Raw genomic sequence first — 24,939 nt, forward strand, 5'->3', positions numbered from 1 at the left:
TTAGCAATAAAGAAGCCTCTATCAACATCGGCGAAAAATCCTTCTCTCATGTTCTTCGGAGAGGCGGCCCTCAGGGCTTGGTCTGTGGACTGCTCTTCTGGGACATACTCTTCAACAGTCTACTCCACCTGGACTTTGGATATCAATGCCATATCTTTGCATATGCAGATGATGCTTTTCTTGTCTTCCCTGCAAATGCACAGAGGGCAATTGAGGTTGCTGCTGAAGATATTATTAGGAAGACCATTGAATGGGATGATGCAGATAAGCTAAACTTCAATCTGGACAAAACCAAGGGCATTGTGTTCTCTGCACCGGAAAAATCAAATCTCTTTAGGCATGTTCCTTGTGTGAGGTTTCACAACACTTCCATAAAAATTGTGGAACAGCTTACTTTCCTTGGTGTGGTCCTTGACCATAAGTTTTCATGGAAGCCTTAAATTCAGCATATCACCAATAGGACTAATCTAATTTTTAACAACCTCCTGCGTGTTGCTCATAATAGTTGGGGCTTGTGCTATGAAGCGATTAACTCCATCTACAACTGTGTGTTCATCCCGGTAATCTGTTATAGCATGGCTGTTTGGGGTGAAGCCGCAAGCCATTCCCATAACCACAGGCAATTGAGGCTAGTCCAATGCCATGCACTGATTCATCTGACTCACGGTAACAGGACAGTCTCGGACACAGCTCTGTCAGTTATTGCTGGGAAACCTCAAATTCTACAGCAAATCTATTACACCATGGGTAGGTTCTATTTTTCAAGAGGAAGAAGTGCTACTCTTCCGAGTGTCTCATTTGATGTCTGGCACATTGAGCTTGACTATCACTTTAGTGATCTCTCCATCCTGCATTTAAAAGTTGTCTTGACCTGGTCAAAGGGCCCTCTGACATAGAGGCCTTCACAGATGGCTCAAAGACTTCACAAGATATGGCTGGTAAATTTGTCATCTTTTCCTTTAGCATGGAGAAGCATCATGGTACTTTCAGCCTTCATCCAGAGTGTTCAATGTTCCAGGCAGAAATCTTTGCTGTCCTTATGGCTGTACAGTATTGCAACAATGAGTATAAGGAGAAACTCATCAACATCAGCACAGATAGTGCAGCCACTGTGCAGATCCTACAGGATAAGGACACCACCCACCCTATTGCTAGGGACATCCTTTCTGCTGCATTCCTGTCTTCTAACACCTTCCATATCAAATGGATCAAGAGTCATCAGGGCACTCTGGGCAACGAGAGGGTAAATTTCCTTGCCTGCACCACTACAGAGAATTATGAGGGCATCTTTGTCTACTGTCAGCTTCCCTCCTCCAGTATTAAGCAGTTGCTATGGAACAGCATGGTTGTTGGTTGAATGCTGGCAAAATGACTGGAATTCCTTGCCAGAGACTCATATTACTAGGCAACTCCTCCCAAATGTCAGCAATCATCTGAAATGAAAGATGGAAGTGGATTCACCCACATCACCACTTTACTCAATTCCTTAGGTAAGCACGGATGTTTCAATGCCTACTTACACAGATTTCATAATAGTAACACAGACTGTTGTCCTCTCTGTGGTATTTGTGATGGGATGTACCACTACCTCATTCACTGTCCTATGCTTGAGGACATCTGTCACTCTCTTTACCATTTGATTGTTGTTAGTGGGGCCAATTGGCCTTGCAAGTTGGAACTCTTAGTGTCTGAAAGAAAACTTTCATTTTCTTCAAGAACTGATCATACTCTACTTTGCTAGAATTAGTATCACCTTGGTGGACAATGGTACAAATACAATACACCTCCTTGTATGTATCGTGTTTTTGGTTGTTGTTGATCAGAATCTTCCTTGTCTTGTAAATACATGATCTTGTTTATTATTTTGCTTTTTTTTAATACTTTTTTTTTGTTTCTATTTTTATATTTTATTACTTTTTACATATGTTATCTGCTTTTTTGTGTCAGCATGGATCTTCAATGTATATCTTTTACAGCATTCCCAATTGTGCCTACCAGTGTCAGGATCTAATAAAGATTATTTGTCTGTCACTGGGCATATACATTGTACCCAATTGGGGAAAACAGGATACACCAGCACTTTTAATATATGGGTATCATGAAATGTTCATTAAGGTATAGAATTGCAGAACACTAGCATGATATGAGGAAGGACTCTCTATCTATTGCTTTGGCTATCTATGGAAGTGAATGGAAGTGAATTGGGAAAATACAAGGATGGCAAGAACAGTCACAAGAAATCACTTACTCAAGCATTTGGAGTGCTTACAATTTACAAATCAACAAGTAGAAGTAGATACATAAATTTTAAAGACAAACATACAATGTCTCAATTGTGGAAGGCACAGTATGAGATTTCCAGCAAATAAGGAATTACAATTTATAAATCAGAAAAAATCTTATGTAATCCTTTTCAACCAATTATATCACTGTATTTGTTTTAATTTTTTAACTCGTGTTCGAGAACATTTATAATGTGTTCTGTTCTATCAGGCTTAAAGAACATTCAGTTTACATGTTATCCCAAAGGCAGCTGTTTAAAACCACCAAAAACATTTGCGTCACTGCATTAAAATATCCAATTGCCAATTTAAAAGAATGTGTTATTTTGTTAGCTTGATCAGTTGGTGGTGATTTTTCAGCATTATTCTTAATGCTATTGAGCATTAAGTCTCATTCAAAATAAGTAAGCATTAATTTATCAATTTTATTTATATCTAAAATGTTGCTAGATTGCAAGCCCCCTACTTAAATTAGATGATTGATTAGAAATGCATATTTTACTATTATTTTACACATTTGTTAGAAAAAAAATGCAGATAATAAAAATGATTAATTTTGTTAAAGTCAAAAAATATGTTTCAATTATTTTTTAAAAAATATTTTCTTCCTAATAATATCAATAGTTAATTAATATCTAACTATCAATAAAAATGACCAAATATTAAAGCTAAGAAAAGATTTAGAATCAACTAATTGGAAAAGTAATAGGCAAACACATGGTTAATGTTTAATTACAGAAATTTTATTTAACTATAATGCAAACCTAATATTGTATTAATATATATATATATAGTATCATATATACAAATGACAGTAAACAGAATATATTCTGAGTAATTAGTAAATTTCAATTAAATAGTATATACTGTTAACACAGAAAATATTTACAAATTTTTTTAACAAGCTTATTAAGAAAATATTTGATTTTAGAGTAACATTGATCACAAATTAATAAACATTTCGATCAACATTTCTTATCAATATTTAATAAATTCTGCAGTTGCATAAAATCATATAATTATTTAAATTTTCTAACAACTATAAAAAATTTTTGTACACAATTTCCTGTGCCTACAGAGGAAACACACAATTTATTGTTATCGGTCAAGATAACAATAAATATCTGATATCGGTCTAAGAAAGATCGTCGTATAGGAAAAATATACATTACATTTAATCAATATAAAATGTAGTCTGTACGTCATTACATTAGAAAAACATTTAAAATAAATATAATCTCTCAAAAATAGAGGAAATTATTTGGATCTACCTAAGGTCTTTTCATTAAATTTCACAAAAAGTTTTATAACATCACAAAAATTTCTTACATATATAAAAAAAAAAACTTTTTTATAGAAAGAGACAATGTTCTCTATAATTATTAGAGAATGAAATGAAGATTTTGAATTATATTCTAAAGTACAATGAAATTTTTCTTCTAGATTAAAGTATAATTACATAATTTTATCCAACAGAATTTCTGGCAGAACTTCAAAATGTACTACAAACTTGAAAGTTCATCATTTAATACCTTGTTATGAATAATGATAACTGTCCAACATAAAAAGGTCTAGCACATTTTTCTAAATTTTTTGATAATTCTAAATATGTATGTGGTATAGATTTATGTAGATATATACATTATATATTCATTTTAGATATTGTAAATTAGTCCAATATGATACAGCATTAATAGTTGTGTATTCTTACAATTATACATCTATATTACACTGCATATCGTATGAATTTAAATTATAAATTTTAGTTTGTTTTTTCAAAGCCTACAGTTTGCTACGTCGAATTGATAAATTTTACAATTTGCATAAGTTTTTAAGGAAACGATCGCTTCTTTTTGTAGTTTGAAATAAAATTTATCGGTTCAATGTGGCAAGCGGTAGATTTTATTCTAGTTTTCTTTATACATGGAATCAATGAAAATTATAAGTTTGTGTTGACTACATAAAATAGTATTCTATTGTCGTTACTTTGAATGTAGATGTGACTAAAGCCCATAAAATGCGCCATCTAAAATCTTAAATAAATTTTAAAACTAATTTTTTTAAATATGAAATATAGTAACTTACCATACGCTGNAAATGTATTATGGTCATTGATTATGATTATCCTTTAATAAAACAACACAAATCAGTTATTTAGATTAATATATTTTCATGAATAAAACTTATTTTAAATTATTTAAATTTTTTAGAATTAATATGGAGTTTTTAATTCTCTAAATTTTAGTATTATTTATTATTTATTTTCCCAATTTCGTATAGTTTGATATTTTGCAACATAATCTATACTAATATTATAGAAATCAAAGAATGCAAGAAACGTCCTTAAATACATTCGGAATTTCAATAATTCTGAAGTTGGAAAGAATATGCCCGTATCTTTCGACATCGGAATTAAAAAAGAGCACTGATATAAAACTTAAAAAGTCATACTTATAAATATATTAAAACAAAGAATTTTTTACAATTTATTAAGAATGAATTACAATAAATTATTATAATTTCAGTACAAGCATAAGAGTAAAAAATAAAAAACTTTTTTGATGTTTTTCCTGCACATCAAAAAATTTTTCCACCTTTGACTCTATTTACTCTACTATCTTACATCATAGTTATTATAAAGGTGATTCAAGCATAATTAATAAATAATATAAATTTATTTAATAAAATCTATATAAGATTATAATTTGATTTTCATTTTACTCAAAAATAAATGTATAGGTCATTAAGCTTCAAGTTTAATAAACTACACTTTATTTAATTTGAGAGTTTTTTAATTAATAAAAAGGATAAAATTGAAACACATAAGAAAAGAAATAAAGCATTTTAAAAAAGATCATAAAAATATTAATCCCTTTAACTAAATTAATATAACTTGATCCTACAAAAACCTTACTATCCAGTAGGAATTAAAGAATAAACATTTTCAATAGACAATTATCATCGGTTTAAGACAAGATCATAAAAATATATTTGTAAAGGAACATCTATATTAATAGAGCCAAATAAAAAATAAATTTATTGTTTTAAATAATATATTTATTTTATTTAATCTGTAAATAATGATTATTTCATGATGGGAGACCTTTCTTTTCCAGAATGAACATTTCTTTTTAGGTTAAAACTGCAGAAGGTAAGATTTTCTGTTGGGAAAAGTTTTTGTTCTTTGTCTTTATAATCCTTAAAAGATTAATAGTTGCTATTTTTCTTTTTTCTTTATGATACAGATCATGATTAGTAGATGTCACACAGATTAGGAATATATGACTACTGAAGAGTAGAAATTTGGTCATAATAATGAGTAAGTTACATACAAAATACAATTTATCTACAAATGACTATCATGTGTAGGCTCTAAAAGTCAGGTTCATCTTGAACGGTAGAGAAATGATTTAAAGGCAATGTTTGCCTAACAGTAGGAAGATTGTAACACTTACATTTCAACTGAGAACACATTTTGTAATCGGTGAAAATAGGGTGTAAAACTAATTGAACTTTGATTATTTTTTAGAATTTATTTATTTATTGATTTATAAATAGGTAATGTTGTATTGATGTGTTAAAATAGCTATATTCAAAAATTGATTTTACAATCAAATATTAAAAATAGCCAAACTGAGGACAGTCCCTGGAAATTGGGGATGCATGATCATCTACTTAACAGTGGTACATTCAGATCTTGTGAAATGGGAAAAATACATGATAAATGTATGATTGTTATTTTAAATGTTTTGTTGGCTGAGCAAGCAGAAATTTTCATTGGTGAATATGACATAAAGTAGATGACAAGTTAAAGAAAATCCAAGTGCTACAGAAAATAAAATGATCACTATAGGTTTAGAGCCAAAAAATCACTAAAGTAAAGAGTTACGAGCGCCAATGGTGATACTTCCAAGACTATGGCGTTTAATTATATGAGTCAATTAATACACATATTAAAAGAGGAAGAATGTTACATCCTAGTGCATGTTGCAAATCACACCATTAATGCCAAAGAAATTATATATTGTGCAATTGGAGGATTTCATTCTAAGTTTGTAAATGACTTGACTGTGCTATAACCTCAAAGATTAATAACACTCGAGGACATCCTTCAAATACTACAAAAGGAGGAAATTAGACAATATATTAGAACTAAGACAAGAAATCACATATAAGATGAGAAATGTGCATAAGATTCAAAAAAGACAAAAAGTCAACAAAAGTTTCCTGCATGTGGAAAAATCTGATCATTTTTTGGGTGTTACACCAAAAGGACACAGAAAAAACAGGTAAGCCATCAGAATCTTCATGTTTTACCTTCCAAAAGAATAGAAGAGAAACCAATAATACAATTGTTGAAACTTTTATTTATATCACAAGTAATTTCCATATCTCGACAAGAGAAAACCCAATAATTGGCATCTTGACTCTGAATGCACCTCACACAAGACCCATGGAAAGATTTAGTAATTAACAGGATATCTATAGATTGCAAAATACATATCTAGCCAAAATAGGATGATCAATAAAGAAAAATGACAAGTAACATTAGAGAGTCAACAAGTAACAGACAGAGAGAGAAAAAAACTTGGTTATTAAAATAAACACTTTTATTAAGCATTCACACTTATCATCATCAGGGCTGTTTTTAGAATTATAGAATTATTTTAAATTTAAATTATGGAACAAAAATAAAATATGCAATTTTGCATTGATTAATTAAAAACAGTATATAAAAATCACTGATTCAATAACTGGGTTCTATTGCATTTCAAAGAGTAATGTTGTTGGCCATATGGACAAACAGTTAAGGTGTCACCCTACAACTCAGGAGAACCAGAAATGAAATTGATTGGTTCAAAAATATCCCAGGAATTTTTTGGAGATAGTCTAACCGGGACACAGGAATAAGAGAAGCTTGTCTAAGAAATAAAGAATGCCACCGATTCAAAAGCAAACATTTTGAATAAAATCCCTGATTATTATCAAGAAGTTATCAAAGGTATTTATTTCTTCCATTTGGTGGAATTAAAACATTCATATCATACGAAGTGTTCTTATCTTTAGGTTGTAAAACTGAAACCAATATCAAAGTGATCAAAAAGAGAGATAGTATAATTCAAAAGTAAGACATGATGACGATTTAGACAAAGTAAAAGTGAGATGTGTAGCTATGGGATATCAAAAAAAGACAGGAGTCGATTATGAATTGTACATACTAGTAATGAAAATAGAATCTTTCTGGTTAACTGTATCTGTTATGAGATTAATAATTCACTTAAAAATTTATTAAAAAAACTCCAAAAAAATATATATAAAAATTGTCTTTACATCATCCTTTTTATGCACCTTGGGACCTATTTTCCCAGCAATTTTATCAAATGTTTATTTTTTAATTATATTGTTGCCTGAGGGAATTTTATAACATTTTATATTTGAGGTAGATATGAAGCCTCTAAAGAAAAGGACCATCTGCCATGAGATACAGTGTTTAGAAAGGACAAGATGCAAAGACATTTTTAATGTATTGTCTTTTTTTTTTGAATTTTTAAAAATAAATTTCCAAGTGTATGCTTATTGTCCTAGTCATTTTATCAAAAGAGATTAGTGTTATGTTTCATAATATATAACTGCCTACTTTTATGGCAAGTTAAAAGAAACAGTGTATGTGGATAGCCTAAGAATTTTATATAGTCCAGAAAAGTTAGTATGTAAGTTAATAAATAGTGCATACGATTTAATACTATCTGGGAGATGTTATTACATCGTCTGGAGAGTAAATATTATATATACATCCTAAGAGAAAATAAAAGATTATTGGCTGTGGGGATTTACATTGATGACTAATTCTTTAAGTGGATGATATCATTAGTGAGTTGATTACAAAACTAAAAGGAGCTTATTTATAATCTTGAACCTTAATAAAAGAATTAAGTAAATCAAGTCAAATTGTCACGGGAAACTTATTAATATAATATCCTGATCAAGTTTGGGAAGATTAAAGTCCAATAAAGATTTTACTAATGCTGTAATTTGAGCATAGACAGAGAATCATGTGTAAATCATGAAGAATGTCAAGAAATTCTAAGATATTTAATGTACCTTATCCATTGGGATTAAACTTGATATTAGATTTTATAAGTGAATCATTCTAAAATGACTGACTCATATGAAATCTTATATCTTGATCTATCCTATTGACATTAAAAAAGTGTAAGGATATTTGAAGAAGACTTGACACCAAATACTAATTTATAGTCAGAAGTCTGGAAAGCAAGAAGTATGTATTTCTGATCTACCAAAGATGTCAAGTTCGTTATCTGGTATTTGACTAAATTTTGGAATTACTCGATTAATTGGAAAACTCAGAAACACTGACTCATGGCATTATCAATACACAAAGTTGAGTTAATGGCAAAGAACGAGAGAAGTGACATGGTTTGTTAACTTTATCCAGACCCAAGTTTCCAAAGTGCATTTGATGCCTTTACTTCTAAGGATTGACAAACACCCAAAAAGAAGGGCAAAAAGAAAAGGAAAAAAAAAGGAAATTCTATTCTACAAAGAATGATATAAAATGTCAAAATGAAAAAACAGAGAAATTGCATTTACAAAATCACAAGACCCAAATCCCAATCACCGACCAAAGGGCTTTCCGAAGATAGAATTAAGCAGCTAATTCAGAAGATAGAATTCGCCAACACAAACAAATCATAAGAAAAAACTTCAACATAAAAGATGAAGAATGACAGAAAACTTCTTCAGATTGAGTTTTTCTATTTAGTTTCAAACTGTTAAAAGGCACGGTCTTTAATTGGGACTAGTTGTTCTCAATATATCAGTAGTCTCCATTTTTCATTGTTCTTTGCAATCTCACTATCTCTAACATTTCATAATTATTTGTAAAATTTCATCCAAATGGCAATTATTAGGTTTCTGAAAACAAAGTCTGACAGCTTTTTTAAATTTCCTTTTTTCAGTGCTCATCTCCAGTAGATAAAAGCCATAACACCTGCAAGGTATGGATGGAAGCAAGAAAGAAGTCTGTATGTCACCAGTTCCCTTTCTAGAAATTCTTGTAATTTTAATTGGATATATTTTTATGTGTTTTTTAAAAGGACTTTTTAACTTCTGATGACCAGTAGCCAAAAAAAAAGGGCCAGTCGCCAAGAAAGTGTGTAATCTGGAACACAAGATAAATCCTTTTTGTGCAGACTTTGTCTTCAGAAACCTATTTCATAATTAATAAATTTAGCTAAAATGTATCATTATTCATTCTACTTTTTTACTAAACAAAATAATAATTGATTAAATTGGTAAAGTGAAGCAAGTGAGAAAATGAACAATGCAAGTTCCTAATATTAAAAAAAATTAGTTAAAATAAATTTCAAAACAAAATGATAAATACTATTCAAAAATCAGCTTTCCAAATGAATTAATTTCATTAACAACACAATGAACAAAAGGTAAATAGATAATTGCATGAAAGGTGTTACAAAGTGACAAGTCATTTTTGTATTAGAATAATTTTTAAAACGTGGAATGCAGCAGTTCAAAGTACTTGGTATGAGCTTGCTTTTGAATTTGCAGTTCTAAAGACAAAATAATTACAGTAAAACCTGCATAAACTGGACTCTCACAGTACAAAATATATTTTCCAGTTTGGAAGGTTTTCATTTTGAACTGGTTCCTTTTAATGCAGAATATCGCCACATTTTGAAGAATTTTTCCCATTTGGGCAGGTTTCCATTTTATTAAGATTCTATTCCAAACAGGTTTTACTGTATTTTAAAGGTTTAAAAATTACAATATTTGAAATATATATAATTCCAAATTTCTGATAACTAATTCTTGTCAGTTTTATAACAGTTATATTAGTCGTAAATAATAAAATAAAATAATAAATAAATAGCAAAAGTCATTTGACAAGTGGAGAATTTTTACTTCAGTCTACATAGATTGGCCTTTTGTAGTTTGTGGAAAGAAGCAAAATATCTCTACATTACATGGTCTAAGTATTTTATTTATGATTCAGTTACTATTACAAGAAAAATCTATGAAACTGTCTAACTCTAGAATTAAACAAGTCCTAGAGATGTAGAATTTGAATAAAACAATTTAAATTGTCAGAAACGTTTCTTTATAGAATAAAATCAGATTAAAAACTAAGATTATTCACAGAAATATCACCTAAAGCTGGAGGAAACATTTGTTTTGTACATAAATGTTTCACTGTTGCTTAATAGATCATCTTCAAAATATGTATTAGAGAAAATCATAAACAAATGATTTAAGGAATCAAATGTATTACACACATTTGAATCAGAAGTTAAAATAGCAGAACAGATGTCCATAAGATATTTTAATTTTATTTAAATTGAGAAAGAGAGATATTTGCAAAGATAAGCTTTGGAAACAAGACTACCTGAAATGCCTAGAAAGAGTTTAAAATATTTAATTTCATAAATATAATATTTTCAGGGAATAATCACATTTAAAAATAAACAAACACCTTTCACTGGTATTCGAATAATATTATTTGAATACTTCGTTCATTATATTGATGGAAGATCAGTTCAGAAGATCGCTTAAATCGGTCGAAAACGTTTTTAACGTATTAAACATTTTGCTGGACTAGTGAAAGGTGTTTGTTTAATTTTGAATTATTTAATTAGTTCCAGTAAGCATTTATTTATTTAATAATCACATTTCAACTATCACTGTTCGGATATGCGTATTCCTTTGGCAGTTAGAAAACAACAATGATATCAAATTTCAATGAGATGATTTTGGTTGAATTGATTAGACATGCTTATATTTAAATAAAAAGAATTTTTATCAAGATACTGTATTGTGTTAAATGAGACTTGCAGTTTTTAATCTGATTTTATTCTATAAACAATGAATGAATGAATGTTACTTTTACCAAGTATGGGAAAAAATAAATTGTATTTTATAACTATAAATAAAATGGTTTAAACTATATTACAAACAAAATTCTAGCAATTTTTTAACTAAAATTTAAGTTGAATGTGAGAAAAATTTTTGGTAATCTTAAATTACCCTCATCAGATTACAATCGAAAATGGAATGTGCTGCCAAAACAGAAGCTTTTTAAATTTTGCTGCAATTACTGCTGCAGATACTATTTTTCTCTGGGGAGAGCCTAATCTTTATCAGATTCACAAAAGCAATTGGAAAGTAATAATAATTTTAAAATTGTTGAAAATGTTCATTTATATAAACTTTGTTTTTTGCTGGATTTTCTGATGTGTATGAAGCTATAATATCTTATCTAGTTATTAAGGGACATTGCTTAGTAGTAATAGATTTGTAATTTTGGTGCATTTATTAATTAAATTTTCTTCTGCTTCCACACTACGATTTATTTTTCATTTTAATAACAGACAATCAACAAATTAATCATCACAGAACTTAATAGAAAGCTCTACAAAATGCACTATAGCCAAAGAGCTATAAGGCAAAACTAAAAATCCAAATGGATATGAGTACATACAAAAGGTTAACAAATTATAAAACTTTTAACTTAATGATAAAAGTACATAATAATAAAATATGTTTTCTATAATTAGTAAAACAAATAATAATTAAACAAATAAAACCAACCATATATCCTTTGTTTTATTATTAATGTTCTTAAGTTATCCTAGCAGAACAGGGTAGATTATTTTAACAATATGAAATAAAAATCTATAACAATTAATAATTCAAATTTTGAATTTAGTAAATATCATATATCATTTAACTTTCAAACCATAGTGAGCAGTTAAAATGAAATTTTAAAATTTTTATTAAATCATATAATTTAAAATCTACTGATATGTAAATAACAACTGATTATACTATGGCAATACAATTCAATTTTTTTTCAATGCAATAGATTTCAATATTTGAATCGTATTGAAAATCTACCTCTTGATGACTTACAGACATATAGTCAAATGTTACATTTGTTTATATCAATATCAAGATACTCATTCCTTGAATATAGTGCTCGTCAGTGATTATAATTTATCCAATAAGAAATTCTTTATCTACATTAATCATCTAATACAAGACTTAGCATACTTACTGCTTTTCTTTTATACCTTAAATGATCTAAATTTCGACAACTATCAAACCTGGAAGATTAATTCATTAAAAATTTTTGATTTTGACATTTGATAAATCTAGATTTATTTCAATCGAACGTCCATGAGGTACGAAAGAATTGGTTTTTGATCATAATGGCAATCAACTATCTAATATAAAACTCTGAAAATACTTATGTCAGATTATTATTATTTTATAATTTTTCAAATTCAACAAAAGCAAGAAAAAAAGAGTTAGATTCTTTAATTTACTATAAAGATTTTTTAAAAATACATCATTTTTATTATCTTTGTTCCAGAATTTGTGAAATGAAGAAATGAGTTATTTGTATTAGAAAATTAATAGATCAATACTATTAACATATGTAAGTATATTTTAAATCCAAAATTAATTTTAGTTATGTCTAGAAGATCGTACACTTAATATCTTCTAGGTCGAAAGTAGCACATTCTACGATCATACTTGTTATTAATCATTGTTAAAACTTTAGCCTCTGTAAAGGAATATCAAATTTTTGCATACATATCACAAAATCAAATTTCTTATATATACCTTCCATAAGTGATAATAGTTTGATATTGTACCATAAAAATAAATATATAACAACAATTTTAGGCAATTGAGAAATCCACTTAAATTTTAATGTAAGGCATTTTTAGTCAATTTGTGATGAAACCAAATTAAAAATGTTAATTCATACTAAATGTCCATAATATTTTATCTGTTTTTCATTATTGATATACACTTATTTTAACTAGGCGATTCACTCTCCTGGCTGCATTAGTGGGTCAACTCCCCATTGGCTTTGTACACTCACCCTAATGATTTTATTCACTTATTCAAAATATAGATCATTTATTAGAAAATTTTAATAATATGTAGATTTTCATCTGACAGATGAAAAGAATTGTACAATTCCAAGTGAGAATTTGTAATGTAAACTAATAAATAAATTTCTAAAAAGTATATTTTGCTCTGGATTTTTCAAATCCAGAGCAAAATATACTTTTAAACATATTGTAAAAAATACAAATGAAAATATTGATGTCTTCCTTGTTGTCCTTTTCATCATCACAGGAAAAATGAAAATACATACAAACACACAGATTATGAAAGTTGAGGTCTACTATATCAGTAACATTGAAACATTGTCTATCAAGAATATTTCATCAAAATTGAATAAACTTTGCTCAAATGTAAGTAATCAATATCACTAATTTAATACTGACTGTATCCATTTCAGTTCCTATTTTCTTTGTCATTTTATAACAAGTACAGATGAGGATCTAGCAAAAACACTTATAAATAATGATGCACTGTTTCATCAATAAAATTCACTTATTAAATTATCTGTTGATACAAGATGTATTTTGATCCTAAATGGCCCCCTTCAGTTGCAATAACTAATTAAAATATAAAACTTCAATATCAAAAATACAATTGTATAATTATCTTCTATACTTTTTGTAATATTGGCAATATTCTTTAACACTTTGCTTGTTTATACTGATTAAACTATCCTGGCATTTCACAAGTTGCACACCTGTATTTAAATTATTGTTATTTACATTTTTAACAATCGCATAATGCTTTTTTAGTTTTTCTTTTTTTAACATTTTTCTCTTTATAAATTATTGAAATATTCATTTTAATAGTTTGATAATCATTTATACTACAATGTTCAAACCAAGGAGAATTATTACATCACAGTCTTATGGCTGCTTCACTTTCTGTTCATTGACGAAACAGTACATTGTTATTTATAAGTGTCTGCTGGATCCACTCCAGTACTTACTATAAAACTACAAAGGAAATAGGAACCAAAATGGATACCCAGTTAGCACGGTTGATATTAACTTAGGAAATAGGAACCAAATTAAGGAAATAGGAACCAAAACACGTATCTATAAACCTTTTACCGATGCGTGTTTCCTCACACTCTACAATAAAGTTACAAACGTTTTCGAACCATTACGGTTCTTCTTCAGGTAACAATCCCCTAATGGAATGCATTTCGGTTCAAAGTTGTTAAGAAATACGATCCGGAACGAAGTCCCGACCCAATAATGTCACTACAGACTTGCGTGTTATGCATGTGTTCTATCCTAGAGATTTATCTAGTAGGGCCTGCCAGGCCGTAGATAGAGCAATTTCATCCTTGTAGTTAATGCAATTACATTCTTTAATTGTGTTTAGGCATATGTAGATCGCCTCCAGTCATCTGAGATGGTTCATGCGGTGGGTGGTGTGAATGACCTTTGCTTGAGAGAATATGGGTTCTATGTCAGGGTCCAAAGAATATACTGCAAGAGCTGTGTTGGTTCTTTCATGGTTAATATCCGCTTTATGCTCTTTGATTCGGGTTACTAGGGGGCGTTTGGTCAATCCTATGTAGACCATATTTCTATCCTACTTGTGATCAATGATAGGGATGATGTAGATGCCGGGAAGCTTATTTCGGTCTGGGGTGTCTTTTCCGTTTCATAACAAATCAAAAATCATAGCATGTCTTCTAAATGTAATACAGATATTCTTTTTCCTAGCTATCTCCTTGTATATGGATTTTAGTACCAGATTATATGTGATAGGGATGTTGCTACTTGGAGTAATGTTGGAGAGTTGGGGACGGTTTGCTTCCTGCTGTTGTATTTTTGTGTTCAGTTTACTTATGAACCCGTGGTATCTGTGCTGTTTGGCTATATCCTCTATGTGTTTAATTTTGGACCGATTGCTGTTTGGGAAGAGGAGTGCATATATGCTCTCTTGATCAAGGCTTTGAAAGCTGCGACTTTGTACTGTGGAGGGTCACAGAACCCTGCTGGTATGTATAAAAAATCTTAACTTATTAACAATAAACTCTTAACAATATTAACTTAGTGATATTCTAACTAGTTGCCCAAACTATAAAGGAATAATAGTTCTTTTTTTGTTTGATTTTTTTAATTGAAAGTAATTGGTTTGTTTTGACTAAACATTCTCTAGAAGCATTTAAATTCAATAAGCTTTCAAACACGATTCAAAATTGATTACTGTTGTCAGTCATCTAAACAATGATATGCAAGAAATAATGGCTTTCAAATATTTTTCATTTGGCACAAAGAAGGTACAGTATTTGTGATCATGTCTATGGATAAAATGGAAAGTTACTACAAGAAAAGAGATGATCTACAACATATTAAAATTTTGTCTCCATTAATAATATACCTTTAAACATTTGAGTTAAATTAACATGAAATGATAAATACCATATCAGTCAATAAGATTTAAAATTTAATCATCTCCTGAAGAAATTATGAAAAGTGATTTTCCGGCAATGGCATAAAACTCTTCAGCCTAGTATAGTAATAAAATTTCAAAATTATGGCAATCTGCTTTGTAGTATTATGAAAGAAACTGCATGAAAATATCGTTTGGATACAGGAGAACTCACTTACTTACAAGCGTTCAATTTACAAACTTTCAAACTTACAAACAATTTGACTGTCATCTAAAATTTAAATTTTGCACAGATTCTGAAGTTCCCTTGCCGCTCTTGGGGTGGCATCAAAATCAGCCTTTGACTGATAAAAAATAATAAATTTTTAATAAATAATTAATGTAGATTTATTTCTGTTGCATATTTTTTGCTTTTGTGGGAATTCTGAGTTTCCATTGTTTTACTTGTGAAATAGCATTGAAATTGTTAACATTTGAGTAATGGCATTTTTTGCTATTTGCAATTTTTATAAACTTTTATGATAAAAGCTTGTAAATTTAGGTTTAAGTTTATTTGTATTTAGCAATGTGACATGTGAGCAATCTGCTGAGGGGATGCCTCCTCTGCTGCTTGGATGTCTCCTGACTTTCTATTGGAAACTGGCCCCTATTTTGGTGTTACTAATGTGAAGAAAACTTGGAAAACTCCATGTGTTCAGCCTATTGTTAAAGTGCAAGTGTTGACCAACTACTAGTGTTCAGTGATTTTATCTACTAAGCCACTAGTGGACCCACTAATGCTTTAAAAATACATCAAAAACATAATAGTAAATATAGCAGTGGAGATAAATGCAAGAAGTACCACTCTATTACTGTGGAAACTAAACAAGAAATTATAAAACTAAGTGCATTAGGTAGAAAACCATATTTGAAATAGCTGCTAGTAAGCAGTAGTGAGTGGGTAAATGAGTGTAATATATTCTATTAATTACATTGAAGGATTAAACACTAACAATAAATGGTTATTCTGTGTACAGATGTACTTTTTAGGTTAGTTTTCAATGTATGACGAAACCTTGGGAACCTAACTTGTTCATAAGTAGGGGAGTGCCTGTAATGAATATATGCAAACTAACATAAAATTTGTATATGTTATTATGACAAAAGCATATGTAAATAGTAGTACTAAAAAAATCTTTTAAAATATCTGTACTAATATTAACAATTATTTTTATTATAAAATATTAATGTGATATTTCCTTCATTGTGTATGTACGAGATAAAAGCATCATGCTAAACCTATGACTCTCCTTATAACTCAATGGTATTGTGGATTATCTGATGGGGAAATCATTACTCCCATATCAGGAATAGTCAAGGGTCTTTTTTGTATTTGGGTGGTGGTTGTAGAGGCACAGATGACAAATACTTTTACATACAATGTGTCTACTTAACTGAAAGTCTCTTACATCAATGTATGAGGGTTTCTGTTTAAACTGACCTAAATAGGTTCGAAAGTTCTTTCACAGCTGGGTATAATCTTGCGTGATGTATCAGTGGTGTTGACACTGGTGATGGCATAGCCTGGGGCCATAACAAGAAGTTGTTCACCGAGAACTTGGCTTGATGTTTGACAAACATGATTTTTGATGATAGTTGACAATTGTTGAGAAGCAATGTTGTGTTTGCTCTGATTACGCAATTCTGTCTGGTAGGTATAGTTAAGATAAACTGTTGTAGTGTGTTGACACTATCTTGGCTCTATATGTGCCAGGCTGTATGGTGTTACTGTCTGTCCTGAGCTGAACTGAGCTGCTGATGATGACAAAGGTGATAATGATCAATGATGACGACAATAACAATTGATGATGATGTCCCACATGTTCTTCAAGACTGGGGTTTTTATAACTTTTTGCCTTTGATTACCCATCCCAATTAGCCATTTTCCCTCATCCTTGCTTTNTTAAATACCGGAGCATATGTCGATGCATGCTGGGATAGCTTGATGAACTATAATAGTACTGGCAACTTGACAGTGTAATATCCACTGAAGAGGCTAAAATAGCGAAATATATATGGATAACATAATAAAGTAAGAAATAGTGAAAATAATTCTCTGGTTTTCTCTGTTTTTTTAAACTCTATCGAAGTCGGAATTAAAGAGTGAACGTCACTTGTGGTTCTTAGAAGTTTTTTTAAACGAAAAAATTTTTAGAATTTATTAATTTTAATATTTGTCTACACCGATCCCATTGTTTTATTATTTATTTAATGTGTTATAAATTTATGTGCAAGTGGTCTAGATTTTGAAAGGAGTTTAAAAGCAAGACAAGGCATTTTGGATGCAATCTCCTGCTACTGACACTTGCTTGATGAGAGAAAAAGTAAGCAACAAATGACACTACATGTAAATGTAAAATAACCACTCACCACACCAAAATTATAATGATGCACTCTGAACCAATTACGGTGTGATAATAGAACAATGAAAACTCTTCTGGGCTCTGCATCAGGTTTTTAACTGTTCCTAGATGGTTATTTGATAATGGAATAATGTTTAAATAAGAGTTTGATTATAAGTTCAAAAAATTTACAAAAAACCATGTCATGCATGTGCAATGAGTCGACTTGCCCAGAGACAATGAGCAGCTAGAGTGAGTTGTGAATCACTCTTGCCAGGCCAATGACAAAACCATCTCCTCTTTAAAATTTTAAAGAATACAGTTTGTTCCACTTTTACTCGATAAGAAATTGTAGCAATCCAAAGATATTTACACATCAAAAATGTTTCTCAAAATAAAACTTCTGGCTCTTAAAATTATATTAGTTATTTCTTCTTAATTAACATAAACTCCATTATGTTAAGTTTACTGAGAAAGATCAGTTTTATTAATAAAGTGGCTTAGAAATAAGATGACAATTTAGGTCTAATTGACCAAAGTTAATTACAAATAAGATTTCAATTTTATATATAAATACAAAATGTAATCACTTGCATCCAATCTTTATTAGAAAGCCAAAATCAATTTGTTTCATATACAAATACTAATAAAAGATATACAAATCAAACATCAATAGTCTTTTTTTAAAATCAAAAAACAGTGAAGACAAGATTAAAAATACTTCACAAAAAGAGAAGATCCAGATACACTGTACTTGCAAAATAGCATGAATAAAGCTGCCTATTTTGGTCAAGAAATATTCAATTATAATTGAATAATATACAAAAAGATGTCAGATTTTAGATGATGATAATTTTTAAACAAATATTAAATGACTCAATATGCTTTCAAAACAATGTGTAGAAAAAACGATACACTACAGGACTGAATGTCCAATGCTGAGAAAATTAAAAAGATTGTTGCAAATAGTGATTTTGGAATATTGGTAACAGAAACAGAATATGATGTTAGAGAAATATAGCAATCCAGAAGAATTTGAAATGCAGTTAATTACAAAGATTGTAATTAAAAATTGTCATCATCTTTTATGTAATGGAACTGAGGGATTGGAAAATTGACGACAATGTGTAGGTATTTTTGCATAATGCCGACCGGATATTTGTAATTGACAGCAACAACGAAACTATGATCTTGAACCATCTGACATAAAAATTTCATTTTTAAAAGTTTCAAACATTCTTGTTTATGTGTACTTAATATTGATGTCAGAAAATACAGTTTGCCAAGATGAAGGGTATTGAAAATTTCATATTTATTTTCAGTTATGTCATGGATTTAGTAGAATCATTAGACTTCTGATAATGTATATATAAATGAAAATAATGCCATACAAAATTTATAGTCCCAAATGTACAATTGTAATAAAAAGTAATTCAATATTTAAAATATTTAGTCAACAATATAAAAAAAAAGAAAATATTGCTTAAAAAATTTTGTATGAGCAAACTTTATTAGGATTACATGTTTTTTGAGACTTCAGTGTTCCATCTTCAGATCGAAATATATAGAACCAAGTCAGAGAATTCAGAAGTTTCAACGACTTCGTTGTAACATTATATTTTTCCTTTGTCTGACAAAGAATCAGAACAACATAGAAGTCTGACAAATTCTGCTTGGATTGATTTGCATAAAACTTAAAAATAAAATTGGTTGTTAAGATTAATAGTTGAGAAACAATACCATTTATAAATTTGCTTCTTTGGATAGCCATATGTTTTATTATTAATATATGTAAACATTGTTAGAGTTAATTTTATTCCTTTGTTTTGTAATTAAGTTTTATTTACATTAGATTACCTTCAAACAGTATTTTAATATTTATATTTATTTACGTATTATAATATTTGAATTCAAATTAAATCAATATAATATATAAACAAAAGACTGTTCAGGACAGGGACCCAAAAGATTCTTCCATTTTCTTGATGTATGCAAAGGAAAAATCTAGGGAAAAAGTATAAAAAAGTATAATATTAAATGTCATAACAGAAAGTAATTATTGAGACATTTATAATCAAAGGATGACTATTAAAAAGCTTTAATAAAATATCCAGCTACCAAGATGGTAACACGAAGTCAAAGGCTCATTTAATGTCTAGGTAGATAATAAAGAGTTGTAACTTACATTCAAAATTATCAAGAATAACAGTTAGAGTTTGAAACAAATCAGAGCATATGGAATGATTGAGAATGGAATGACACTTATATAATTTCTGTATGACAATCAGCAAGTTTAGATAAAACATTTGTATTTTGAAATCATTCTTCAATCAAATGACACATTTTATGAAGATGAGACACCAAAGTCTCAAAATGTTTAATCCTAATAAAGTTTAAACTTCTGAAAACTACACAAAGGAAATATCACTTAACAGATTTAATTTAAATGGAGTTGAATACACGTCATGGCTTTGCTTAGGAAATAATAGGTAAATATTGGTGATATTAATAAAAAATTGAGAACCTGTATATTGATAAAATTAAACAATATAGAGTAATTATGTATTTAAGTTTTGTCTAATTTAACATTTTAAATATTAAAATCAGATGTAGTCATTGCATTAAAAATTGGAGTGTAAAACTGCCTAAAATAACATAAATACCAAAAATACATAAAATAAATAAATAGAAGCCTTTGGTTTGGCACTGAATAAGAAAGGCTAGTTTGGCATCAGTCTTAAAATAACATACAATAAAAGGTAACTGTCTAGAAAGCAATTGAGATGCTTGACCTTTTTAAGCAGCAAAATAGTTATTTTGCTGCTTAAAAAGGTCTAAACATTTTTGGTCTTTTTAAAGACCATCGTTGGGTTTGCAAAAATTGTATCAAACTTTGAAAATTTTTGCATCAAACAAAATTTTGTGCAAAAACCTTACAATTTATACTTACTGCAGAATTTACTGTAAAATTAATTAGTTTAGAACATTTTATTTTCCTCTAATAACAATACCTATCTTTATTAAAGCAATATTTTAGAAAAACCACCCTTGTCAGTTAATAAATCAAAATGAAAACCGTGTGACAGGTTGCCAGAAAAGATACGGTTGGGTGTGATTCCAACATTTGTGCTTTTTGTCAAGAACAGTGTAACGTCATTAATTCTGTGAAATCAAGAAACTATATTTTTGAAATAGATTCCCATTTAAAAAACAATGGAATGCAAGAATTGAACTGCACTGAATAAAAACAATCTTGAAAAATATTGGCATAAGTTTTGAAGGAAATAAATCAATATAAAATTAATACAAATACTTAATAATTTCTATTATATATGCAAAAATTTAACTATCCTTATCAGAGACAAAAAAATGTGTGTGTGAATTACTGATTGTTATCAAATATAAATTCGTAAAGTCTGATTGGGATAAGAAATATAACAAATTTTAACAGCTAAGAAATAACTAACACTTTTACACCATCCACTAAAGTGAATGAATGAAATATTAATAAATAAAAACAAAAATACTTAAAAAATTTAATTTTTTTGTATAAAATGAGATGAAAAGATTTAGTCACAATTTGTGCAAAAAAATTATTTCACATAATATATATAAAAATTTGGCACAATTTTTTTTGTACTTTAGAAATAGGTTAATATTAATTCATATAAATATTTTGTTAAAAATTTATTTATTTTAAATATAAAACGTGTTTAAGAATTATATAAATTTTATTAATATGCCTAACAATTAATGTATAGATTTGATTGCATTAAATGAAGTTGTATTGTCTGCCGTCAACACGTTATCAAATGATTGAATGAACGGTGAGAGTGTAAGACACATTATTCTCGGACAAACAACAAAAATTAAACCAGTTAATACCTTCCACATGTAGAATTCTTTTTTCTATCTCAGTTTTTAAATATGATAATTTAAAAAATAAATAAATAAAATTTATAATATACCATGTAATAATAGAATATTGTTTATGAATGATTTACATGTAAGAGAAAACTTCCAATTTTGGCCAAGTTCTTCTGATAAGATTTGAAAAAAATCCAAATTTTTGTTTCTTTATTTTCCTTTTACCAGGTTGATTATTGTGATTTAATTGTTTGTTCCCGTTTTCTCGGAAACGGTGCGTCTGAGCACTGCGTTTTGGTTTCTGATATGTATTGAGTGAGGGAGACGTTTGTTCCTCAGTTGGAGGAATTTCTTCAATTTTGTCTGAGTCTGGACAGTTATCATTTTCGTCGTCATTATGATCTTTTTTAATCTCTGTTGTGAAACTAGATGGACTGTTTACCTGAAGTCCAACTTTGATCTTCTTGGTCAGGGCGCCCTCGGGGAAGATGGCCTGCACCTGAGGAACAACCGTGGACGTCACCATTCCGCCCTCTGGACCAATGGCGTGAACTTCTTGACGAATTCGGGTGATTATGGCAAAGTACTGGGGAAAATCGGTAGTTAGTATACGAGTGATGCGATTCGTATTGAGATCCTCAAGGGCACTTAGTTCTGAAACAGAAAATTAATAATGTTTAATTAAAACATCAATTTTTAGAACAATATCACAATAACAAAATATACTTTGTCAAAGAATATAAGATCCAATATTTGGCTATAATTTTTGTTTTATTTAAATAAGCTGCATGTTAAAGGTTTTTTGGAGCATTTTTTATGTATATTACAAATTATGAACAAAATAGCCTTTAGCTTAATGTGTAACATATTTCAAATAGTAAATGTGGATAATAAGCAACTAAAAGTATTTATTTTTATAAAACAGTTGCTGGAAAAGTATTTATGATGTCTGCTTTATGATGATTCATCTTAGTTCCAGCTTGGGCATTTGGTTACAAGACACAATCAGTACACATGCATTAAATACAAAACACATACTCAGACATAAGTGCAAGTGCAATTTGCTTACAGATTTATCTCTTATGTTTATACTCTGTTTTTTTTTTTTTAAATCTTGACCATGCTTCATTTAACCAATCACATATTAATGAAAATAACACAGGTATTGCAATAATTGAAAATATAAAAAGTTATTTTTTTATTAATTCTTTAAATTTATTTTTTTATTTTATTTTGTTTTTAATATGAAAGTAGTCAAAACGGGGAAAAGTTGAAAAACTGTGAGAAGTAAATATTTTAAAGTTTCAGTAAATGTATAATTGTAAATTGTTAATTAAATGTTGTAGTTGTATATTTACTAGAGTATCAAAAAGTAATTGTGCCTTGTTTAGCTTGTATGAAAGAAAGCCCACTGAGGAGGGAAATATTGTAATTTCCAAAATGCATCTGGGTGAAATAAAGTTGTTGATTGGCTAGTATTTTTGGAGTCCATGGATGTGATAATTCCTAGAAAATAACTGTTTGAACCAATTACATATTAAGATTGCTTACAGATGTATAGTACCAAAACCTTTTTCCCCTTAAAATTTCATGTGGTAACTATTATTTTATCTCATGCAGTGCATTCCTAGCCTGATAGACCTGACTTATCTAGACCAAAATGACCACAGAGCTAGGATGGAGGAAAAGGAGCAGAAAGCCAGGGATGACCTCCTTCAAAATGAGTCACATAATTATACGAGGGCTGTTCAGAACGTTCACGGCCTCAAATAGAACAACAAACAAAATAATGTTAAAACTTTTTTATTTTTCAATATAGTCTCTTTTGTTAGCAATGCGCTTATTCCAGCGATGTTCTAGCTTTTTTATGCCATCACAATAGGTTGATTGACAAATCACATCTTGACAAATCGACCTATTGTGATGGCATAAAAAAGCTAGAACATTGCTGGAATAAGTGCATTGCTAACAAAGGAGACTATATCTTCTTTACAGCCAAGATTTTTTTAGGTTTGGAAAAAGGTAGAAGTCACTGGGGGCCAAATCAGGTGAGTACGGTGAATATGGAACTAATTGGAAGCGAAATTCATTTATCTTTTGTTCAGTGATTCTGGCGGAATGTGCAGGTACATTATTGTGATGGAACAGAACCTTTCTCTTCATCAAGTGTGGCCACTTTTCTTCAATTTCTTTCTTCAGTTTTCCCAAAAGTTCACAGTAATAGACAGCATTGATGGTCTTTCCTCTTTCTAGGTAGTCAATAAAGATGATGCCTTTAGCATCCCAAAAAACCGAGGCCATCACTTTCCCCGCTGATGGAACTGTCTTTGCCTTTTTAGGTGGTGGCAAACTATGGTGTTTCCATTGCTTTGACTGTTCTTTTGTTTCAGGAGTGTAGTAATGGATCCACGTTTCGTCAGTAGTCACAAACCAACGCAAGAAATCCTGTGGGTTTTTCTGGTAGAAGTCCAAACACTCCTTTGACATCAAAGTGCAAACAACTTTTTTGCTTGGTGGTCAGCAGACGTGGCACCCACCTTGCTGAGACCTTCGTCATACCCAAATTTTCAATTAGGATGTGGTGCACTCGGTCGACAGAGATGCCTGTTGTCTCAGCTATCTAACACGTTTTCAAATGGCGATCTGCTAACACCAAATCATGAACTTTGTCAATATTTTCTTCAGTGACAGCAGTTGATGGCCGTCCGCTGCAAGGGTCATCTTCCACTCTCTCTCTGCCAGATTTAAAAAAAGCTGTCCATTTTTTCACAGTGGTGTACGAAGGAGCAGACTCTCCCAAAACTTCATCCATGTCAGCTTTGATTTGAGATGGGTCAACCCTTTTTTCGTCAGGTATTTTATGACTGTCTTCTCCATTTTTGACAAAGCATGTGCACACTGACTATCTGCTAAGCTTTCGTGGCAAAACTTTATGACAAATCAAGTGGAAATTGGTATCGTATCTTTAGCAAAGATGGCTGAATTATTCCCGCCAAAAATTAAATTGATCGCAGTGCCGCATATAGGCAAGGCCGTGAACTTTCCAAACAGCCCTCATACATACAAAGTCTAACTTTATT

General features: G+C 29.8%; 1 protein-coding gene and 1 long non-coding RNA gene across 5 annotated transcripts in view; one reads left to right on the forward strand and one right to left on the reverse strand.

Annotated features, from left to right (window-relative positions):
• LOC111631154 overlaps positions 1–5,738 on the forward strand; it is a 95,603-nt gene extending 89,865 nt beyond the window's left edge. The window contains exons 4-5 of one of the 2 annotated variants that reach the window (XR_002757652.1): positions 5,399–5,433; positions 5,528–5,738. This is a non-coding gene — a long non-coding RNA (uncharacterized LOC111631154). Of the gene's footprint in view, positions 1–5,398 lie in introns of both variants that reach the window. The other variant, XR_002757651.1, reaches the window with a different exon arrangement.
• The window catches only part of LOC111631113 (ankyrin-3-like), a 279,012-nt gene that overhangs the window by 106,744 nt on the left and 147,329 nt on the right, over positions 1–24,939 (reverse strand). For all 3 annotated transcript variants that reach the window (XM_023375329.1, XM_023375323.1, XM_023375315.1), the window contains one exon: positions 22,302–22,513. In XM_023375329.1, coding sequence (XP_023231097.1) covers positions 22,302–22,513 — 212 coding nt within the window. The remainder of the gene's footprint in view (positions 1–22,301; positions 22,514–24,939) is intronic.

This window comes from Centruroides sculpturatus, unplaced genomic scaffold (assembly GCF_000671375.1).
Source record: "Centruroides sculpturatus isolate CEXI.00-Female unplaced genomic scaffold, Cexi_2.0 scaffold20, whole genome shotgun sequence".
Classification (NCBI taxonomy): Eukaryota; Metazoa; Arthropoda; class Arachnida; order Scorpiones; family Buthidae; genus Centruroides; species Centruroides sculpturatus.